The sequence below is a fragment of the Electrona antarctica genome, assembly GCF_951216825.1.
Source record: "Electrona antarctica genome assembly, chromosome: 8".
Lineage (NCBI taxonomy): Eukaryota > Metazoa > Chordata > Actinopteri > Myctophiformes > Myctophidae > Electrona > Electrona antarctica.
Window position 1 is genome coordinate 20,571,089 of NC_136789.1, and position 22,125 is coordinate 20,593,213.

General features: G+C 39.8%; 2 protein-coding genes across 2 annotated transcripts; one reads left to right on the forward strand and one right to left on the reverse strand.

Moving 5' to 3' along the window:
* The first annotated feature begins 415 nt into the window (after positions 1-415).
* Positions 416-6,548, forward strand: LOC306927748 (protein NipSnap homolog 2-like). Its single transcript, XM_079507589.1, has 10 exons — positions 416-602; positions 2,129-2,268; positions 2,651-2,696; positions 2,793-2,887; positions 3,809-3,879; positions 4,298-4,438; positions 4,787-4,818; positions 5,381-5,475; positions 5,659-5,742; positions 6,236-6,548. Exons 1-10 carry the CDS (start codon positions 511-513, stop codon positions 6,298-6,300), a joined length of 861 nt encoding a protein of 286 aa, XP_079363715.1. The 5' UTR covers positions 416-510; the 3' UTR covers positions 6,301-6,548.
* A 4,760-nt stretch (positions 6,549-11,308) lies between these two features.
* LOC306927755 (T-complex protein 1 subunit zeta) lies at positions 11,309-21,192 on the reverse strand. Its single transcript, XM_079507601.1, has 13 exons — positions 20,918-21,192; positions 20,013-20,076; positions 19,244-19,378; positions 18,703-18,876; positions 17,666-17,769; positions 17,198-17,468; positions 16,426-16,508; positions 15,486-15,582; positions 15,085-15,232; positions 13,718-13,851; positions 12,762-12,864; positions 12,005-12,077; positions 11,309-11,724 (listed from the first exon to the last, which is right to left on the reverse strand). The coding sequence occupies exons 1-13, from the start codon at positions 21,052-21,054 to the stop codon at positions 11,652-11,654; spliced, it is 1,596 nt and encodes a 531-aa protein (XP_079363727.1). The 5' UTR covers positions 21,055-21,192; the 3' UTR covers positions 11,309-11,651.
* Positions 21,193-22,125: the final 933 nt, after the last annotated feature.

Genomic DNA, 22,125 nt, shown 5'->3' on the forward strand with positions numbered 1-22,125 from the left:
GTCTACACAATTAGAGAATGTAGAAGAATTGTTATTTTGATCAACGTTTCCCTGTTATTATCGCCTATAATACAGAATGGCATTGTGGACAAAATCTTGACAAAGTAGCCTATAATTACAGTGCCAAATGAAATTGTGCAGAATGGCCAATCTCATTATTGGATTAGTATTAATGTGTTCATTAATATTATGTTGCAGCTAAAGGTGGGGCTGTGTTGCTGGGTAACTCAGCCATAATAATAATAATAATAATTATTATTATTATTATAGTACAAAATAGGCCTACAACATTTGCCTCTGAGTCGTATTGGAGTATAAGTATAATACATCAAGAAATAGAGTAAAGTAAAACTACCTGTACTTGTACTTATGAGTAAGTTTCCATCACTGTTGTTACAGCAGGTGTGATATATGATTTGTCACACTGGTCTTGCCGTGTAGCTGCAGCCCCTCTCTCTAAACATTAACCAACCAGCACTAAACAACACACATACAGCATTCTGGGGAAAGATGGCGACCAGAGTCCTTCAGAGTGTGGCCAACGGCCTCAAACACCCGATAAATGGACTAAAGACGAGCGGACAGGTCACAGTCATCATCAGGTTCGGTTCTGTAAATGCAACAGAGTAATACATGATTTCCATAAAGTGTCACCTGTTCCTTGGTAGTTCCATGACTTCAGTCGGACTGTCAGTGTTCTCACTGGCTAATGCTAGGCTAACCGCGGTGCATTGGATCCCCTGTGTAACGACGCTACTTAGCGTTAGCAACGCCAACCCACTGCTACCAATACTGGTCAATCCAACTTAACAGCCATTTGTACAAATTAACTTATTAAACAAGTGGATTCATACATGTGCTGTGACTTTGCCATATGATCAGTGTCTTTACTTGCAGAAAACTGACCTCGTGTCAGTCCCAAACTCAATTCAACTTCAAGGTCAAAATGCAGCGGACTACAGCTACAAAACTATCCCTTCAGTTTATTTTTTTTGTATATTGCACATCGCTATAGTGTGGTCAGCTCACACGTGCAGGCTGCAGCAGTGTTGGTATGTTAACTGATAACTTAAGTTGTCAAACTTTTTGATATTAGATTTGGTTGCAGTGCTGCCTGTGCCAACTGGCAAGCTGTCAAAAGCCCCAAAGAAACAAACTTGTTACTATACGCACGCAGTGTTCTAACTTATTGCACATAGCACAGTGATCTGCATAGAGCACATTACACTGTACCCCAGTGCAATGTGCTCTATGCAGATCACTGTGCTCAACCATATGGAGAAAGGTAGCAGAAAACCCTGAAGTGTTGGCTTACTTGAGGTAGTAAATGTAGACTAATCCTATGGCTGCTTGCAGCTTTGCAGTCTGAAGTGCTAACCTTAGGCCCATAGCTGTGGAAGATTGTAATGCCAGTGCATGGACACTTATATATTTTATACATATACATATGTATAGGTATTTTATACCTATACATATTTTCTCTGTACACTTGACTTGACTCTACAGTACATGGTTTAGCAATTATGACTCAGTCTTTGCTATGTGATTATCATATTATGATATCACATATTATTTGACTACCGGTACCATACAAGCATTTCGAGGTTATTGACAGGCAACTTTTGTTCAGCATTATGTTCATAGGACTAAAGACTAGTGATTCCGTTTTAAACCATCTCACATAGGACTGGAGACGTGCTGTCATGAAATTTGGAATAAAAAAAGCAAATACCGGTATGTATTTCTATGGAGAAGGGTATCCTACCGGGACAAGCTTCAATCACACTGTCGCAAGGAGTCATTTAAAAGGCCTTTATTGCTAGACAGGGATATACATTTAAAACAATTAAAAGCCACCAAACGCATGTTTTTATGGTGTTTGCATGGCTACAAATGTGTAGCAATAAAGGCTTTTTAAATGAATCCTTGTGAGAGTGTGCTTGAAGCTTGTCCCGGTGGGACCCCCCTTCTCCATATACAAGATGAAACACCTCATTATCATGGACTGGAGTCTTCACACATTGTTTTGTTTTTTGGGTGACAATTTGGTTGCCCCTGCGATGCCATGGATTTGTGCATGAGGCTTAAACCTCTCTTCTTACGTTTGTCTTTGTGTCCTGCCTTATAGGAGCCTGTCAGCCTCCAACAATAGGAATCGTGAAGACAGCTGGTTCAAGTCTCTGTTTGTCAGAAAGGTTGATCCCAGAAAAGATGCTCACTCTCACCTGCTTGCTAAGAAGGAAGACAACAATCTCTATAAAATACAATGTATGGGTCTTTTCTATCTGTTTGATAGTCGTATAGTAAAGGTGCATGTGGTGTTCTCATTGATATTTACATAATTAAATCATTAGATTTGATAACTGTAGAACTATTATTGATCAACAAATGTTCATGGCATTCACTCTGACTTCGCACTAGTCTGAAGTCACTTTTGATACATGCAGTCAGTACAATTTTTGTTAAAATATAACTAGGTGTTAGGTCTTGCATAGCCAAACTTTCAGAGAGCTCTGCCTACTGTAGAAGTTTCAGGCGGGGTAGGTGCCGTGCTGATTGGTGATTTTATAGGATTAACCTGTATTCAATTTAGTTTTCTCTAGGCAAATGTTAGATGCTGTTACTTAAAAAACTATTTTCTCTCTTGTAGTTCACAATGTCAAGCCCGAGTGCCTAGATGATTACAACAAACTTTGGTAAGAGATCTCTGTTAATAGCTTTCTCATTTCACTTAAGAGCTCTGACAAGCAACTTTTTTTTGTAAACACTAGATCCTTTGTGTGTCTTTTTAGTGAAGAAGTCCTGCCTGCCATTCACGCGGACCCTCACTACCCCTGTGAGCTAGTTGGCACCTGGAACACATGGTATGGAGAGCAGGACCAGGCAGGTAAGGGTGACCTCACAAGCCCTACGCTTCTTAACACGTCCTAAGCGCAAAAAAAACGTGTACAAGGACTTAGGTGGCCCAATAGACAAATTGTGCTTTGCCTGCTGTATTAATTTCTCACACTACTGCAGCTAGCATTTGGAATGGGGGTACGGAAGATTTTGCCCTTTGGCCCTGACCTTAAACAAGTTAACCTTAAACAGTTATTTCTTTATGACAACTGTGCTTGTCATCCTTCAGTGACAATACTGTTTTGACTGTACTTTCTCCTGTTGTCCCAACTGGAAAATATTTAGAATATTAAAATACTCCACAGGATTTGTGGGGTATTTTCTCTAAAAAATAAAATGAAAATAAGCAATTGGCAATTTGATGTTCATACAAAATTGAAAATAACATTTAATCTGTGTATTGTCGAAAGAAAGAAACACCAGGAATGACTTTGAGATTACAGTTTTCAATTTGTATTTTTGAGGGGAGCTAGCCCCTCCTATATACAGCTCTTTGTCCTAACTCGTGTCACATTTGCCAATGACAATGAAAGGAGAATTTACGTCTGAGCAAATCTGCTTTTTGTGTAACGCTTTTTTTTTTAGCCTAACACAAACATTAAATGCCATTGACAATGAAAAGAGAATTTATGTCTTGTGTCTGAGCAAATCGTCTTTTTGTGCTAACAAAAACATTAATGCCATTGACAATGAAAAGAGAATTTACGCCATATGTGCAAATTGGCTATGTATATCATTCTCGATGATAAGAGCGCCCCTATGACATTCCAATGTCATAACATGACTGTCCTTGGCTGATAACGGTACAACACACGATGGCTCACTTCCTATTGTAAATGCAAGGCCAGTGAGACAACTAATGAATGACTGAGCGAGACCAGTGTTCACTCTCTCTACTTGTATTTCCTAGTTCACCTGTGGAGATACCGGGGAGGATATCCAGCCCTCACCGAGGTCATGAACAAACTCAGGCAGAATCAGGTATATAATAGTCATTGCTGTAGTGTAGAGAACTGATTCTCAACGTGGGGTTCGGCGACCTGTCTTTGAGGCGGTTCCACGGGGTCAACAGCAAAATGATTGATGGTTAACAACTAAATGGGCCATTATGAGGTCTGGAGTTTTACAGTAAAATTGTATCGATGTCCATGGCCTATCATGGCTATTAATGAAATTAAAAAGGTTGAGAATCACTGTTTTAGAGCAAACTGACAGTGAGGCCTGTGGGCCAACACTGTCCACACAAAATGTAACTATGGACCCCATTTCCCCACAATTTCTTAGCTGTAGTAAACTTAGTGTAATATTTAAAACTAAGTTTTATCTGTGATTTTGGGACGCTGATGGTATTTGGAATTTCCTGGGGGTTAAGGTTGTTTGTGCCATTTGTCCTCTGTAGGAGTTTATGGACTACAGGAACAAGAGGGGAAAGATGCTTCTGTCCCGTCGCAACCAACTACTGCTGGAGTTCAGCTTTTGGAATGAACCTGTGCCACGTGAGGGGCCCAGCATATACGAGCTCCGTTCATACCAGCTCAGGGTGAGTAATTGTCTTTCTTAGTTCTGTTTGGGGTCTAAAACGCATCAAAAGATGCATTTTATTTACACATCAACCACAATGTTTTATATACCTAATATTGTAGTAAATGGGGAGCTAGTTGACAACCTGTTTTCTTTTTCTATTATTAATGTTTTTAAACCGGTGTATGACCTTTTATAATTAGTTCATGTATTATGCGAGTGTATTCTTGAAAGTGATTGGATGTACTTTGGTGGCTGCTCAGATATAATCACAGTAAAGCACGCTCTCTTGGGTATTCTCATTATAATAGATCCTTCCTCTCCTAATTCGTATCAGGTCGTTGACTCTTTTCTAATTCTTTTTCAGCCAGGGACTATGATAGAGTGGGGAAATTACTGGTAAGGCAGGCAGCAGTTTCTCATCCATATCTACTTGTAGTTGCCGACTGTACAGTACCCATTGTGCTCTTAAATAGAAAAGTGCAACATGACTCAATGCTTTTGTTTTATACTATTGGGGAATAAGTGTTTCCTACTATATTATTGCCTTTACAGATTGTAGAAGCTGAATGAACGGTACCTCTCTCATTCGTCTATGCATGTGCCAACAAGGATAATTTACATTAAGGGTCTAGCCTAATTCTACTGTATTTATTGTATGGCAAATCTGATCTACTGTGCCATGCAATTTCAACTGAGAATGTCACATAATCAAAGGGGAAAATTGGTGTAAATCTTTTAAATTAAAATATAGTACAAAACACCTTTTTTATAATTTATAATGGGAACAAAAAGGATATTGTAGACCGTATCTATAATTTAATATAGTCAATGATCATTTGAGTTGGAATATTTTCTCTTAAATCTTGTATAATATGTGAATATTAATTGTAATTAATATATAATATATTATTCACAAGTCCTTACTGACAACCTGACCTAAGTGCTCTCTCTTCTTTAGGGCTCGTGCCATTAACTTCCGCCAACACAACCATGAGGCTTGTGGAGGCTTCTTCTCTCAGATTGGAAATCTCTACATGGTGCACCATCTATGGGGTAAGCAGGGTTACTCCGTTCTGATGGCACGTCTGTCTAAAATATGGAGTTGTAAGACTTAGCATATCGGTCACATGCATACGGCTGTAAAAAAGTACACAAACACCTTTTACATTTTAGCTTACAAAAGGTAGAGAACAAGTACAAAAATCTAAAACAAAATACATTAATTTCCACCTCCAGCATACAAAGATCTTCAGGCAAGAGAAGACACCAGAAATGCAGCCTGGCAGCAAGAAGGTTGGGATGAAGTGGTTTATTACACAGGTGAGCTGGGAGTCTTGCTTGTATCTTTATTTATATCACACCCTCAATAACTATGATCCCATGTCAGTCAAGTATTTAATGCAACTTATCACCTACAAGTGATGTATGGAAATTACTATTTAATCATACATACATTAATCATGCATGTTTTAAAATAAGACTTGACAGTTGGACACATGCATGGATCTTGTCCTCTGATTAACCTCACTATCCCTGGCATCCCTATTTTGGGCATTATCTTTTGTACATGCATATACTCGTCTTTATTTTTGTTTATTTGCCAATGTAAATGTATGTTTTCTCATGCCAATAAAGCCCTATTGAATTTAATTCCATGTCATAGGTGAGAATTTTCACAGTTGTGTGCTGGTAGATCTTCTATTTTCAAACACGTTTCTATTTTTGAAGTATATAAAATAATATAGCTATTAAGTGGTTAAATCTAAAAAAAAAAAAAAGAAAATCAATCAATGTTTCTTCTTTTCTCTTGCAGTTCCTCTCATTCAGCACATGGAGTCTAGAATAATGATTCCCATGAAGAAGTCGCCCATGAAGTAATACCTTGCCAGTGCCCAGGGTGGGAAACTCTTTGCAACCACAGCTATCACACTGATCCATGGAGCGTAACAAACTGTCTGGAGTGTGCACTGCCAGTGATCATTAATGGCAGCATCGACGCGTCACTTCAATTTATTTCTGTTTTTATTTGCTTTGATTTCTCTTTACTTTTCTTGTCACAATGACTATGTGTTACACGGATGAAATTTGTTACTGATCCATAAATGCTATTGAAATGCAAGATTCTCTCCTTTTGCAGTCTCCTTACTGTACTTTTTAAAGGGAGAGCTGAAAGCCTGTAAGAATTATGACCTGTCATTCCATAGTTTGTCAAGTAGTTACAACAGTGCTTTTAATGTATTGAAACATTAAGGTCATTCTTTTGCATATTTGTAAGCAATGGTAACTTGAACCATTGAGACTGAAAACTACATTATGGTGCTTCCCATCTCAAAACAAAAAATTATAGTGACATTTGTAAACACAAGATTGGAGTGACAGAGAAGGTAGCTTACAACTAGAGCCGATGAAGTGGTGATTATTTCTCAGTGACAGGGCCTATGATCTTTAGGCCATTTTATGCACCTAATCTGGATTCTATTCCCCAAAACATGACTTTCCCTTTTGATTTAAACTTGGCAAATGATGGCTGGTTTCTAATCATTTGGCTGGAGTTTGACTAACTGTTGTGTGCTCGTTAACTAATCATTACTCAAACTTTTCACATCTGAAAATGAACATAGCCATTTAATTATCGTCAAGGTGGATGTGTAAAGCGGAGTGGCCTGTCTACACTCTGTGAAACTGACCGCTACTATACTAACTGCTCTTGTATGTTAACTGTGGAATCAGTAGGCTTCTGACTCTTGTATACGGCAATTGTGAGGGGATTCTCAAATGTTTCAAAAATTCAAATGTCTTTCTTTTCTTTTTTTTACTTTAACGAAACAATCAGTATCCCCCTTCATCAGTTTTATGATAGGTGATTGTGTGCTGTAACTTAATGTTTTTGACAAGATAAATTGGTCAGATTGTAGATATACAGTACATAGTGGGGCTTACTGACCAAAGCAGAGTCAATGGCCAATCATTTATTTGTAAATTAAGGAGATCTCTCAAATGTGGTAAATGTGAAATGCAGTGATTTAATACGATTAGTTGTACATATTGAATTAAACTTTGAATGAAAATGGCGTGTTGTGAACTTTTTTCCTAAACCATGTTCAATATTACACAAGCTAATTTAGTCTGTGGGTGACATAATGGTAATCTATAGTACAAAATATCTCTTTAACCCATTTAGACCTGATGACGATTCTACAAATGTCTTCTAAATCATGACAGTTTTCTGAAAAACATGTTTCTATGTCTGGTTCTCAAACTTGAAAATTTGAATTTTCATGTTAAGGAAAGAATATACGTAATTGGCCACCGACCCCCATCGGAAAATATGTTGTTCCAGGGACCCCCTAGAAACAAAGGTATGAGTTAAAACCGTTCACTGTGAAAGGATATATATTCAAAGATCTGTGCCACATTTTCACGATTTAAAAAAATAGACCTACAAGCTCGTAGCGCGCTACGAGCTTGTAGATCTGCTATTTTTCAATAGCTAAAGTATAACAATGCTTAAAACACAAAGGGATTCCCGCCCAGAATGGGTTAAATTAGCCAAACACTTAAAAAGCGCTCAGCAGCTATGTCTTGATGATTTCACTGTGTGTCCTTCAGAGGCCTTTATCTGGACATAAAAGTGTCTTTGTGGCTCTGATTGGGTTGACTCCCACTGTTAAAACAGTGGGAAGCTGAAGGACCCACCCAAGGACTTTAGTCATATTTGGCCATGAATTCCACAATGATTGAGTGTTATGCAGATGTACTAAGCGATACAGCCACACATGTTCTTTAAATGCATTCATTATAGAGCAGGAAAAAATAATAATCTTATGAATTGTAAACTCAATTCATATGATTATTGTGCCATTTATCTACAGTAGTTTCAACCTGAGATCCCTATTTTGTGCATGTCATTGTAAAAAAAATCTAAAATAAAGCCATTTCCCGATACGGGGCCACAGTCAGAGGCTATGGCTATTTGTGGGTCCTTGGCATGAAAGAGTTTAGGAACCCCTGTCCTAGTGTTTGTAGCCCATCACACTCATTTGATGAACTGATACAAATACAACATTCTATATCATCTAATTAAATTGGAATTAACTTTTGGCTAACTGCATAGATTTAGTCTGAGACATACACATACTGTACATAGCAGGATAGGACATTACATACTTTTAAAAGTACGCGCACACACACATTTGCTCTCTCTCTCTCTGTCTCTCTCTCTCTCTCTCTCTCTCAGATCTCCCTCTGTTTCACACATCTGGGTGAACAAGACAACAATGTTAAATATGTCAAGGCCAAAGGAAGATAAAAGTGCAGGTTCCCAGGCTCCTATTAACAAGAGCTACTACAGCATCCTTAAATAGGCAGATCCCCAGGCTTCTATTAACAATATCTACGGCAGCATCCTTGTCTAGTCATTGTTAATCTCCTCCTCCAACCAGGACAGAAGCATCAACCTATCGCCATCCCACCACCACACATCTGTATTGAAAGTACCGTAATTGCGTTGTGGTCCAGATTCAACATGTCCATCGCAGTCTTTGCCATGGGAGTCCTTCTGGGTTCTTCAGTACCAGGGATGACATTTGTCCTGAACACTTCTGGAAGAGAAACTGCAACATCCACTGTACATCCTGATGTTAACAGGTTAGTAGTATCATACAATCATTTGTGTGTGTGTGTGTGTGTGTGTGTGTGTGTGTGTGTGTGTGTGTGTGTGTGTGTGTGTGTGTGTGTGTGTGTGTGTGTCATGTACTTTCTAACCTTATTTTTAAGCTTATTTTCATTTTTATTTTATTTTCAATCCGGTATTATCTTTATTATCTTGTATACTGTAATTGTTGTTAGCCCAGTCTTGTGGAACACACCACAAGAGTTTGCTAAACTGATTCCAAAGATTGTTGAACAATGTTTGAGAGAACTGATGAAGAGCTAGAAACTCAAAACATCAATAAATACAAATATATTTTTTGTAATGTAATGTAATGCTATTGGTCATCTGCAGCTGGTGCCAGGAGTCATTGCAGTCTATAAGGAAGGACCTCCTGGATGCTCTACACCTGCCGACTGAGCCACGTCTGCCTGCTGGTTGGCTGAAGAGAGACCAGTGGCCAAGACTCAATGCCATGACTCACAGAACCCAGGATGAGAGAGGTAGGTCAAATACAGCACAATTCAAACATCATTTGTTACATTATAATGAACTTGGACATGGACAATGGACATGACTCATAAAGAAATCTGTACAACCTGTCTTTTTCAGCCTCTGGCTTAACTGTGACACCTGGCGATGGCCATAGCACTGGCTTCAAGTGCTGTCAGATGTCTTCACAGATCTCCCTGAAAGGTATAAAACAGTGGTATATGTGTGTGAGAGAGAGTGATGGAGAGAGAGAATGTGTGTGTGCGCGTACTTGTTTAAAAGTATGTAATGTCCTATCCTGCTATGTATGTGACAGATCTGGGCTGGGACAACTGGATGTTATATCCCGAGAGCTTCACTGTGGTCCAGTGTGCACCCTGCAACCCTCTCCTGGAAGAGAACAACCTGCACTGCCCATCACTCACGCTCAATGCCAAGAACTCTTCACAGGTAGAAACAACTTAAAATATTCCTACAGATAGATAATAGTATTATTGATATTATAATTATGTGATGATACAGTGTGACTTGATTATATATATACACATTTTTCACTCCTGCCTCCTGTCTTTCTCCTTTCTTACGTTTAGGCCCAGATGCCTTGCTGCCAGTCCACCTCCCAGGAATGGCTGCCAGTCATGTACATGGAGGAAGTTGGCACCGTTGTCATCCGGTCTGTGCAGCTCACTCGTACATGTGGCTGTGCCTCAGAGACCATTCAGCTGCCTACAGAAGGCTAAGCCTGATGTATACTTTGATGTACAACAGAGTAAGCAACTAGGGTTTTAAGGTGTTGTGCATGTTGGTTCTCTCTTTGGCAGGCATTTGTCTTGCATACTAGTGTGCTGAGTTGTGTAGAATATGTTTACATTTTAATGCAACAGGAAAATCAGGTCCAAATATGTAAAATATTGTAAAATAAAATGCCTGGACTTATATCCTCCCACTACTAACTTTGTTTTTATCTAAAGAATATCATTTAAATTACATTAGTTTGCCAAAGTGTATTCTGAAAAGAATCCAGTAATGATCATATATCTGCAACGTATTTGGCCAATCAAGTACTTGTCTAGTGTTGAGCACAGAACAGTCCATGTATAACCTTTTTTCCCCCCCATATGGGGAGGTACTTTGATGTACAATACATTTGAAAATGTAGACATCTGTTAGATGTATCTCAAATTGTGCCCTTCCTTTGTAAAACGTTACTAACAATTTCAGTTACTATACGTACTATATATATATATATATATATATATATATATATATGTTTTTAACACCTGTCATTTTGATTCTTTGAATAAAGATGCCTGAAATATTGTATATCAATCGTTTTTCTCAGTCACTTTCTCAGTCACTTATTCACACAGCAATCTTTGATAAAACCAACCATGATTGAAATTAACATTATACTGACCATGATTATTGACATTTGTAGTTACCATAGGTCTGATAAAACCTATTAAAGTGTAAACATGGATTCTTGGTCCCACCACACAAATATGGGTCTATTTTACACTTTCAGGGGGATAAAGCTAATGTAACATTAATGTTAACCTGGTGCATCACCTAATAGCTATCTGCTTCACAAAAATACAAATACAATAAATAAATGTTTGAACGCAAAGGAATCCACTTTATTGAGGACACCCTTAGTTTCACATTTCAGATCAGATCCCCTTAAATGCATCATTTTGGTCAGCAATAGTTGGTTCAAAATAAACCGACAAGAACACAATCGTGTCAAGAGCCAAGAAAACCTTTAATGGGTATAGAAACAAAAGTTCAGCTGCTAATTTCAGTGCTTAACAAAAACATAAATACAGACCCAATTATTTCAGAGGAACAATGACATGAAAATGCACAGGGCGAATTAACAATGGTATCTGAAACATGTTGCGATGAGTGCCATAATATTGAAACATGTTGCGATGGGTGCCATCATATTTTAAAGGCTGTCCATCTGACTGGGGAGGGAGGCGGGAGCTTCAGCGTGACGGGAGCAGGGAGCGTTTTGTTCGTCCCCCATCAGGTCAAACACAATCTCCTGTGGGCGTGACGTGGCTATAGTGATGTCAGCTGACCTTTAACCTTTGAGAGACGACATGCCGGCTCTCATGATCTCGTCCACCAGGAGGATGTTGCTAGCGATGACCGTGCTGAGGAGAAATAATGTACAGGAAGAGATATGCATCATCAATACAGAACGTAACCACTTAAGACCTATACAATTTGTGTGATGAATAGTGAAGATAGCAGATCTGCAAACTCATAACAAATTGTGAGCCTGTTGATATGCTATTGTTGCCATTAGAAAATATTTTGTAAATGTTTGCCTATATATATATATATATATATATGACATGCCCCAAAATAGCCAGGTTGAAAGCGGCTAAGAATGCAATCTCTCCTGTATCCTGAAGGTGGGGATAATCTCACCTTGAATGGAGGAGCTGTTTCTTGACACTGTAGTTGTCCCATACACCTACATCTGCTGCCACCATGGGCTCCCCTGGAAAGATCAATCAATACAATCAACATGATCAGTGTAGTAGGCTACATGTACAAGAGTATTACTCAGTGCTTTAACAGAAATAAAACGATAGCATCATAGCCATAAAGGATGAATATAAGACATTATAAAATAAAGACTATAAAAAAGGTAACAGTAGTTAGTGAATACAATTAAGACAAATTACATAAAGCAAGGTTGAACCTAAACTTGGGTTTATGATACAGAGCATAACAAAACATTAGCATTACGAGTCCAGGGTTTTAAACCCATTAAGTAAATAAACTGAATGCACTAGACCCTACTCGTCTGATACTGCAGTCACACAGCTACAATCTGACTCGCGACATTTGTTGCTGCGTGATGCATCACAAGTAAAAGTTGAGCTGAACTCAGCACTCTAATGATGCGGTGAAGCATTGTGTTAAGAAATCATACATTTCACTCCCCTTCTCTCTCCCCACATTTCTTGCTGTAATGCAAGAAAAATAATTCTTGCTTTTAACCAGTTCCCTGTGCTAATTAACTATCCTTTTCATTTACGCAACACTTCAATGGTGACTCAACAGCAATGTAGCTGGCCCCGCTTGGCCATTTTTATAGCTTTATAGTGTGTAAACAGCATCAGTGACATAGAAAGGGCTTATGATGGACAACGCAGCGTGCTGCAGTGTGACTGCTGACCTGTGCTGAGGTCAACTCCCACAAGCTGCCCTGACTCTTTGTACTCAGTCTGCAGCTTGACCAGGGTCTCCATTGGGTCATAGCCAGAGTTGGCAGCCAGCACCTGCAACAGGGAAGAGAGGACATAGAAGAGAAAAGGATCAGCCTATGAGAAGTTTTGCATAACCTTTTACTGTACTACCTGTTCTGTCTGTCAATTTTGTTAATGAAGTACGCAATCTATATAAGCTCTAGTCTCAATTAAGCTTGCCATGATATTATAATTTGCCCACCAATTAATAAATGCATGTCAACACCATTGATTTATAAACCTAATTTATAAATAACAACCAGTCCCATTTAACATAGCTGGCAGTGATCCTGACAAACACTGCAGGAACTAAGATCACTTTGTCTACAGGTTGTTGGGAAGTAAATAAAGCATTCAGATGTAATGCTCCATTATTGGTGCTGAGCCTAACTGTTAGAACAGACAACAAAGCAGGGGGTCGCAACTCACTTGATAAAGACCACACGCTCAAAACATCAGGATTATTTTTGCCTGCTGTAATGCTTTATAACATTTTTTGGAGCATCTTAAAGTGAGTTGCGAGCCGAAGTAAATAAAGCACTCATGGAAGTATAAGCTAAGTTAAATGTAATTGGTTACACACCGTGTAACACAGATACATTGTGGCAAGACTACTCTCAATAAACCCTTTCAAAGGTTAAAAAACAGCCAACAGCCAAGCCAATTCAATTCATTGCAGGCATTTCATTTACTGGTATGTTATATTGTGTGCCAGCACACAAACACCTACACTTTACGTTATTACTACTTATTAGTTAGCTGCGGTTACAGAGTTGCTGTGAAGACATGAACCAAAGTGCAATAAGGCGCATGATGACTAAAGTCAATCATGTGAGCCATTTAAAAAGCAATACTGTTCTTCCAGTAATGGATGGTGGCAGCTCACCTTAGGAATGACCAGGAGAGCGTCAGCAAACGCCTGGACACCGAGCTGGGCCCTGCCCTTCACCTTAGGCTTGTGTTTCACCAGAGCATCTGCTACTGCTACTTCAAATGCACCTCCTCCTGACACCACACAACCTGGGGAGAGAGACAAGGAACACAGAGATGATAAACCACACAGAAAATGGAGGTAATTGAAACATTTAGTCTTTGTGGGTTTTGTTTTTAATTGTTTCTCTCCAGATATTTAATGTTTTCCAGTGTCAACTTATAGGGTTATTATTCATTTGTTCCCATTCAAGTGCCTCCATGAACCAGTTCAAAATTAAAAGAAGTTCAGAATTCAGCCTCAAATTGTGTTTGGCTAAAAGTGAAATGCTAGTTGGCTACCATTTATGACTTCATTGTATTTCACAAGTGAAGGTGGGGGAGAGTAATTTACATTTTTAAAATATATAAAATATCTCCATAGTGCAGACATTATAGCTAAAGCAACATGTTCTGCCTTGCTGCTACAAGTTGTGGGTAATGGACTAAAACAACATAAAATTGGGCTTAATGTCCTTGATCGGCTCCGATTCCCGTCTTCCCGATCACATCATCCCTAATGGCAGTTTTGTACAGCTCAGTTGAATACATGAGCAGCATAAATATCCACAAACTCCAACCAGCTGTTCCGCACATGCTTTGAGAACCGAAAACAAGCTTATGATGCTTTAGTTATAGTTGTCCAGAGATGGTTGCAGGAAAATATGTAACAGCACACTGATGAAATAAGCTCAATTGTTTTCTTGCATGTCAATGGTTCAATCAAGAGATCAGGATTTTTTAATCATAATTATTAAAAAGTTGTACTGCTCTGTTGAATACATGTAGGAGAGAAGACAGCTCTCCTAATGCAGAGGTACAGAGCAGAGTTGTTGTAGCACAGACTTTAATAGACCAGGGAGAGCCACATTAGCATCCGTGGGTGTTCTCTGTGCAACATGTAAAAATGTATGGTAAACACACGTTAACCCCCTTATGTCATTAATATTCATCAGCAAAAAACATCACTGCCAAAACCATAGGAAGTTGATATTTAAGCTGTTTGAGTGTGCGCAAATAACACAACCTGAATCTCTGTGCTTGTGCCATAAATATCCTTAATAGGTTTGCAGCTTTGTGTTCATCTAAGGTTTTTGTGGACAGAGCATTTGTGAATTAGAACATTACCTCCCAAAATACTGCTGTACTGCAAGCATGATTCAGTAGTAGCAAACAAAATGTCAATACACCATTTTTAGATAGACCTATACAAATTAATATACACATCACAGACTCATTACATGTTCCATAGGCAGTACAGCCTCTATGTCTGCAGTCTCTTACCGTCTTCAATGGCATTCTTGACTGCTCGCAGGCCGTCCCTGACGGCATCTTTGATCTGTGTTAGGGTGTGTGCGTTGGGTCCCTTTACCAACAGCGTCACAGAGCGAGGGTTCCCGCACTTTTCAATGAACGTGTACTTCTCCTCTCCCTGTGGAAGAGACCAGGACCGTTTACTCCCATTAACAATGAACAGCCAAGCAACTGGACGCAACTGGACTGAACGCTTTTCACAAATTTGAATTAATGCTTTAGTTACAATGATCTAAAAGATGCACATGCTACCGTTTGTCTATGAAAACCAGTTGGCCAATAAAGGTAATTCTGTGATCAATAAATGTTTGTTTTCTCCTGTAAATGATATCAGTGAAACTTGAATGACACCGAAAAGGAGAAATACTCACCAGTGTGTGTTCGTACACCAGCCCAGCGTGTCCCAAGCAGTCTGGCATCATGTCATCCAATGAGTTCAAAGCACTACCACCACAAGCCAGGGTGAGTCTAGAAGCCAATAACAAAACATAACTGAGTCTGGAGTACAACACAATTTGATATATTTTTAATTAAGAATAAAGAACATTAACCACGTTAACCGTAGTGTCTCTATTCTGGGGCAAACATTGAACGAAGATAGCAGATCTACAAGCTCATAACAGCAAAATAGCCAATCTACACTGTAGAGGGAAAATGGGAGGGGGCATGTAGACCCCCGAATATGTTTAAATGGTTACCGCTTAACTGAAGCGGGACACTGAATAATGACTAGACAGGCGGTAGAGAGAGAAGGGATGAAGGTGCAACACAGGTAATGATCCAGAAGGGAACACATGTTGAATATTAGCTGGCTGAGCAACCACAATGCAATACATTTTACAGCAGCATTCAGTTCCATTATAGTCTGACACAGACCGAACCAGCCTTCTGTAACGGCAGATAAAGATCCTCAGGACCGTCGAGCCATTTCCAAGACGCATGTCAAGGGCGATTAAAAGCTAAATACCATCTTTTTAGCTTTCCCTGGCAACTCTGAGATAAAAGCTTCCTCCCCTTCTCATCACATCTCATTTTGTTGCATTGCTACAGCAATTTCTGAAGACAGAAAAGCAATGATTGTGCAGTACTTAGTTTAGACAGTACTTAGTTTAGACTAGTCATTTGGTTAGACCAGTCATTAGTCCTACAACCCATCTCAAACCCTCACCTCCCACGGGGCAGCACACCTAAACCTAACCCATGTCTAACCAATGACTAGTCTAAACTAAGTATGCACCCCGTGATGGTTATATAATAATTAAAAATAAATAAATCATTAAGCCCATAGGTGTTGTCGTTTGCCCTTTTTACCTCTCCATGTTCCTCCTCTTAGCTCTGCGCAGAGCTACGATGCCCTCCTTAGCCAAAGCATCCAAGGAGTATGGGTCAATACCCTAAAACAAAGGGAATATAAATGCATACTGTAAGAATAAAAAAAGATGCATCATGTGATTCAGTCATGAATTATATGAACAATATCCATAATGTCCTAATACACAACGGATAAAATATTTGTGCTGCTCCGTTGAATACATGTAGGAGAGAAGACAACTCTTCTAATGCAGAGGTACAGAGCAGAGTTGCTGTAGCACAGACATTAGAGACCAGGAAGAGCCACATTAACATCCCTGGGTGTTCTCCGTGCAAAAGACAACTTCTATACCTATTGCACCACTTAGAAAGAGTAGAAATACAAACATACAAAAACATTTCAATAAACTAAAAGATCAGTTACTGAATATGATCCCTTTAAGTTCATAAAATTCCCACAAAATGTGGTCCGAAAGCTTTATGGATATTTGAGTATTCGGTTGCTGCTGTCTTTATTATTAATTGATATTACACATGTTAAAAAGGAAACTGAAGACTAGTTGACATGGTAACAATTTCCATTGATCCGTTTCCAACAAGAGAGCGGGAGAGAGAGAGCAAGAGTTGATCGTTCATTACAATACATCTATAATATTGAAGAATTAAATAACATTGGCCAGCTCTAAACTAACATCACATCCACATTTGATTTGGTGTAAGGAACCAAGCGGCATGTGAGCTGCGGTCCATATGTAGTCACCTACAGCCTTACCTTCTGGTTGATGACGACAAAGGACTTCTCCCCGTCAGGAGAAACCGCGTTCTTCAGGGCGATAATTTTCTGCACACGGTCCTCAATGAACTTCCTCTCTGCAGCCACCAGCTTCTCCCTCTCGTCTGCGCTCTTGTAAAAGAAGCCAGAGTTGACCTCTGTCTTCTCATACTCCAGGGAGACATTACATGTCAGTATGTAGGCATCCTCCACCCTTTTTTTCATGTCTGGGTGTCTGGCGCCGTGGTCCAAAACCAGACCTCTGATCAGCCTGGTGGGAGAGAGAGGGTGTCAAGAAAATGTATTAATTCAAGGTCATGTTATAAAGACCTAAACAAAAAAGTACACTTAAGATAATCTTAATGTTTATAATGGCATGTTTCATATACATAAAGTAGTTCAATATACAATCTAACAGAAACTGATGGAAAATGTTGATATAAAAAAAAAAGTGTAATTATAACTCACTGTGTGTCACTTTCAGTCTTGTGCTTCATGTCCATTATCTCCACCATGAACAGGTCGATGGGCTCGTTGGGTTTGGCAATGGCCAGCACAGCGTCTACAACAGCCTGCAAAGAATACAGAACACAAACTAGATGAATATGACTGATACAGGAATATTGCTATAGGTACATGCACTGTAAAATCCTCAGTGTTGGTGAAGAAATGCAGACAAATTGACATGGACTAATTATTGAATTGTGTAAGTACGATTGTCCAAATGATAATTATTCAAAAGTTGTACTGCTCTGTTGAATACATGTAGGAGAGAAGACAGCTCTCCTAATGCAGAGGTACAGAGCAGAGTTGTTGTAGCACAGACATTAATAGACCAGGGAGAGCTACATTAGCATCCGTGGGTGTTCTCTGTGCAACATGTGGAAATGTATGATAAACACATGCATGTCAATTCATTCTTCTAAAGCAGGGGTTTTCAACCTTTTATACCAAGTACCACCATAGAACATATCTGGCTCTCAAGTACCACCATAATGACTGATGTTAAAATACAGGAGCGTAGACCTACCCCATCCTATTCAGCTATTAACACAGGAGGGAAATGTAATTTATTCTTTGAATCGTTTTGTTGGTGGTTCCATTCCTAAGCCAATTTTGCTGTTGCTCTGACGAAACTGTCTAATCAGCACAACTGAATCCGTCCTCAAATCTTATATTAACGGCTAGGTGTGCTGTCATGCTTATTTCAGCATGGCCTATTTCAACCAATTGCGTTGTCAGAAGAACTACCTGTATTAATACAAATATTTCATTCCCCCATGTCTTTTTTGGGAAACTCCTCTGCGTACTACCAGAGGGGGACCAGTGGTTGGGAACCTCTGTTCTAAAGCACTCATGATGAAAGATTTTTTTAATGGCCCTCCTCCTCTGTCAGGAGGCTGCACCAGCTGTCATATTATCTCCTTAACCCAGAGGCCAAGGCTCAACTACTTAACAGCCGGGATCCCTGCTCCGACATCCAGTTTCCCCCTTGTGTTTCTCACCTCAGTGAGGAGGTCTGCCAGCTCGGCGTGAACCTTGGTTCTGAGGGAGGTGCGTGCTACATTGATGAGGAGCTCCCTGTCCATTTCCCGGGTCACCTTCAGCTCCTCCAGGACCTGGAGGGCCTTTTCCTTTGCAGCCTCAAAGCCCTCTGCGATGATTCTGGGGTGGAGACCCTGTGTGTTGGCATGGCAACAGATGAGGATGTGTTTGTCTCTTTGACTGTATGCTACAGTATCAAAGAATTGTACCATCTGTATGTGCTCTGTTAGGGATAGGCAATATAATGAATTCTCCAATAATACATGATAGATAGCAGTCCTGGAATATAGAATAGTTATATTTTTGCACAGTAAAAGTAAATGATCTCTCTTCTGCTTCCCATTTGAGTGAATAAAGACAAAAACATTTAGGTTTGCCACACCTAAAACAAGGATGACATTCATGCAAAAGCTCCATGAAAGAGGCAGGTTTAATACAGTCAATTAGATAGAAAATCCCAAGAGAGATTTGTCTAATATAAGCAGAGGGAAGCCCTCTCACCTCTGACACGTATAGGTCAGCCTGTTTCAGGAGTTCACCAATGATGAGAACGTTTGAGGTGGTCCCGTCTCCTGTGATGTCATCTTGCGCTGTGGCAACTTTTGCGATGAGAGATGCGGTAGGATGTTGGATTTGCTGAGAAGGAAAAGAGAATGTGATGTGTGAAAAGTGCCACACCAAAAAAAAACACACATTTGAGTTAATTCAACACACATATTATATATATATATATATAATGATGGTTTTCCCAATCATAATCGTTCAAAGGGTGTACTGCTATGTTGAATACATGTAGGAGAGAAGACAGCTCTCCTAATGCAGAGGTACAGAGCAGAGTTGTTGTAGCACAGACATAAATAGACCAGGGAGAGCCACATTTAATAGCATCCATGGGTGTTCTCTGTGCAACATTTAAAATGTTATGGTAAACACATGACTGGCAATGCATTCTCAAGCACGTTTATGAATGGGTATTTATTATCAACAATACTTTAGGATTTCAAAATGGTTGATGGAGGCTCCTATAAAATATGTTTAATTAAAAAAAATCAAAATGTTAACGTATTGTATTAGGTACTTCATGTCATGCATGTTAATGCTTTAATATTATCAAGTACAATTGGAAAATAAACCATGTCATCAAACCAAAGTTAAAGACGCACAAAGATGGGGTGTGGCAGTGGCTAGGGATGAACCCATTCAATATTCAACATCCCCAGAAAGTAAAATAGGGACAAAAGCAAACAAACAATTTATACATGTCTCTTACCATCTCGTGTAACAAGACATTGCCGTCTTTGGTCAACTTTATGTCCCCTGCACCAGAAACAAGCCTTCAGGGTGGACCAAGAGACAAGGGATGGATTAGGTAACGAAAGTATAATGTTAATGTTTAGGTAGGATTTTACGTGATGCATCTGCAAGCAAATGTCAGGAAAAGTATGGATAGCACACACACACACACACACACACACACACACATAATTGATTAGCTACACCTGGCCTACAGGGCACTGCAGTGCTCCGTGGATTCGTACTCTATACTTAATAGCCATCCTGATTCCTACTAATAACTCAAGTCCATTCTCAACAATGCTAAGCCGGCTTAACATTACACACAGAACTAGCGTTAAGTCACCATTTAAAGCTTGCTTAAAATCAAGTCGCTAGCAAGGTCCCATAATTAAGTCGTGTGTATGTTATAGAATATAGATCCACTGATGTTTCTGCGTTCTGTCTGTGCTAACCGGTTGCTTGCTGCTGATGCTGCTGCTAGCCGTAGGTAGCCGTCTGTCAAACGTGCCGCCGGGGGGAACAGTTTAGCGCCGACAGACCTCCGTGGACTGACTTCACGACGTTAGAACGCTGGTTAATCACGAGTCACGACCATTGGTTATTTAGATACGGAGTATAAATACAGTATTATAATATCAGAAACAATGACTAATAAACTTCTCATATTCTCTAATTTCCTACCTAGCTACCGTTAGCTTAGCATGCTCTCGTGACTTAACATGTTCTCATAGCAACCGGCTACCGTTAGCTTAGCATGTCCCCACTACTACCTAATACCGTTAGCTAGTTGGCTTAGCATCTTCTCATTGCTACGTAGGTACCATTAGCTAGTTAGCTTAGCACGCGTGGTCAACAAAGGGCTCCGCTGCTTGGACTCACATCTTCATGGTTCCTTTGGGTCCCAGGTTACTTTTCAGCACATCTTGCAGTCCGCGGGCAGCGCTGATGTTGACGGCCAGGGCGGCCTGGGCCCGGGCCACCTCCGCTTTCGGGTTCAGAGCTTTAATAGCAGACATGGTGTCAGTAGCACAGCCAGCGAAGATATACTAGAAAGTGTTGCCGGACAGGAGTATCACTGCTCGGCCTGCAGCGCTGGAGGAAGAGGGTGTCGGCTTCCAGAAGGCTCCAGCATGTGGCAGTGGTTCTAGAAGTACGACGTTGCCAGATGTTGCGAAAACAAGCCGACTAGGCTACGCCCTGGCAAAACAATTAAAACAAATGAGTAATTTGGGATTTTAACAACAAATCTTGAATGGGGGGTCCCCATTGGCAAAACATATTTTCATACAAGGGGTCTGCACAAAAACATTATGTTGGGGAATCATGGGGACGGGACCTTGCCATGAAAATATTTTGATTGATTGATTGAAATTTTAATTTCACAGTATGCAGAATGGGTACATTTCAAACGACAGCATAAGTCAATACAACAACTGTTACTGTGGACGACACCATGGTTTCAGAACCATTGGTTTAACAAGTTCAACATTAGGTAGCACAGTAGCCCTTTTCCCCCTCACTGTATATGTTTCTTTTCCCTTTTTACCTCCATTATGATGAATTCCTGTTCTGTTCTTTGTCTATATAGAAGTGTCTATTTGTACGTCTCTAAATGTTTTGATGAATTGAACATGGTGGACCCTCTTGTAAACAAGTGTAATGCTTAATTGGGTCGTCCACTCAGTTAACAGCCTTTGTATTGAGTTTGTGCTTGAAATGTACTGTAATTCTGCAAACTGTTAATAAATATTTCAATCAATCAATCAAAAAGCACACTTCGCCACTTTACAGAAAAGCAAAACGACGAATGTCGCTTATAATAAGCGGACATGGCAAGACTTGTTCTGTGGCACCGCCCACCGCCTGTGTGGCGTCTAGTCTGACATAATTTGGCTTTGCAATTTGTTGATGTTGATCCGGTCTGGGTCTAGACCGGATCCGGAAACGTCGAGTTCATGTATGTGCATGTAGAAATTAGAGGATACGGTAGGCGGGCTATAGACCGGATCAGAGCAGTGAGTATTAAATAGAAACCACGCTTTCATTCGTCTGGTCCTGCCAATAAATAGACTTGATTTCTGCACATT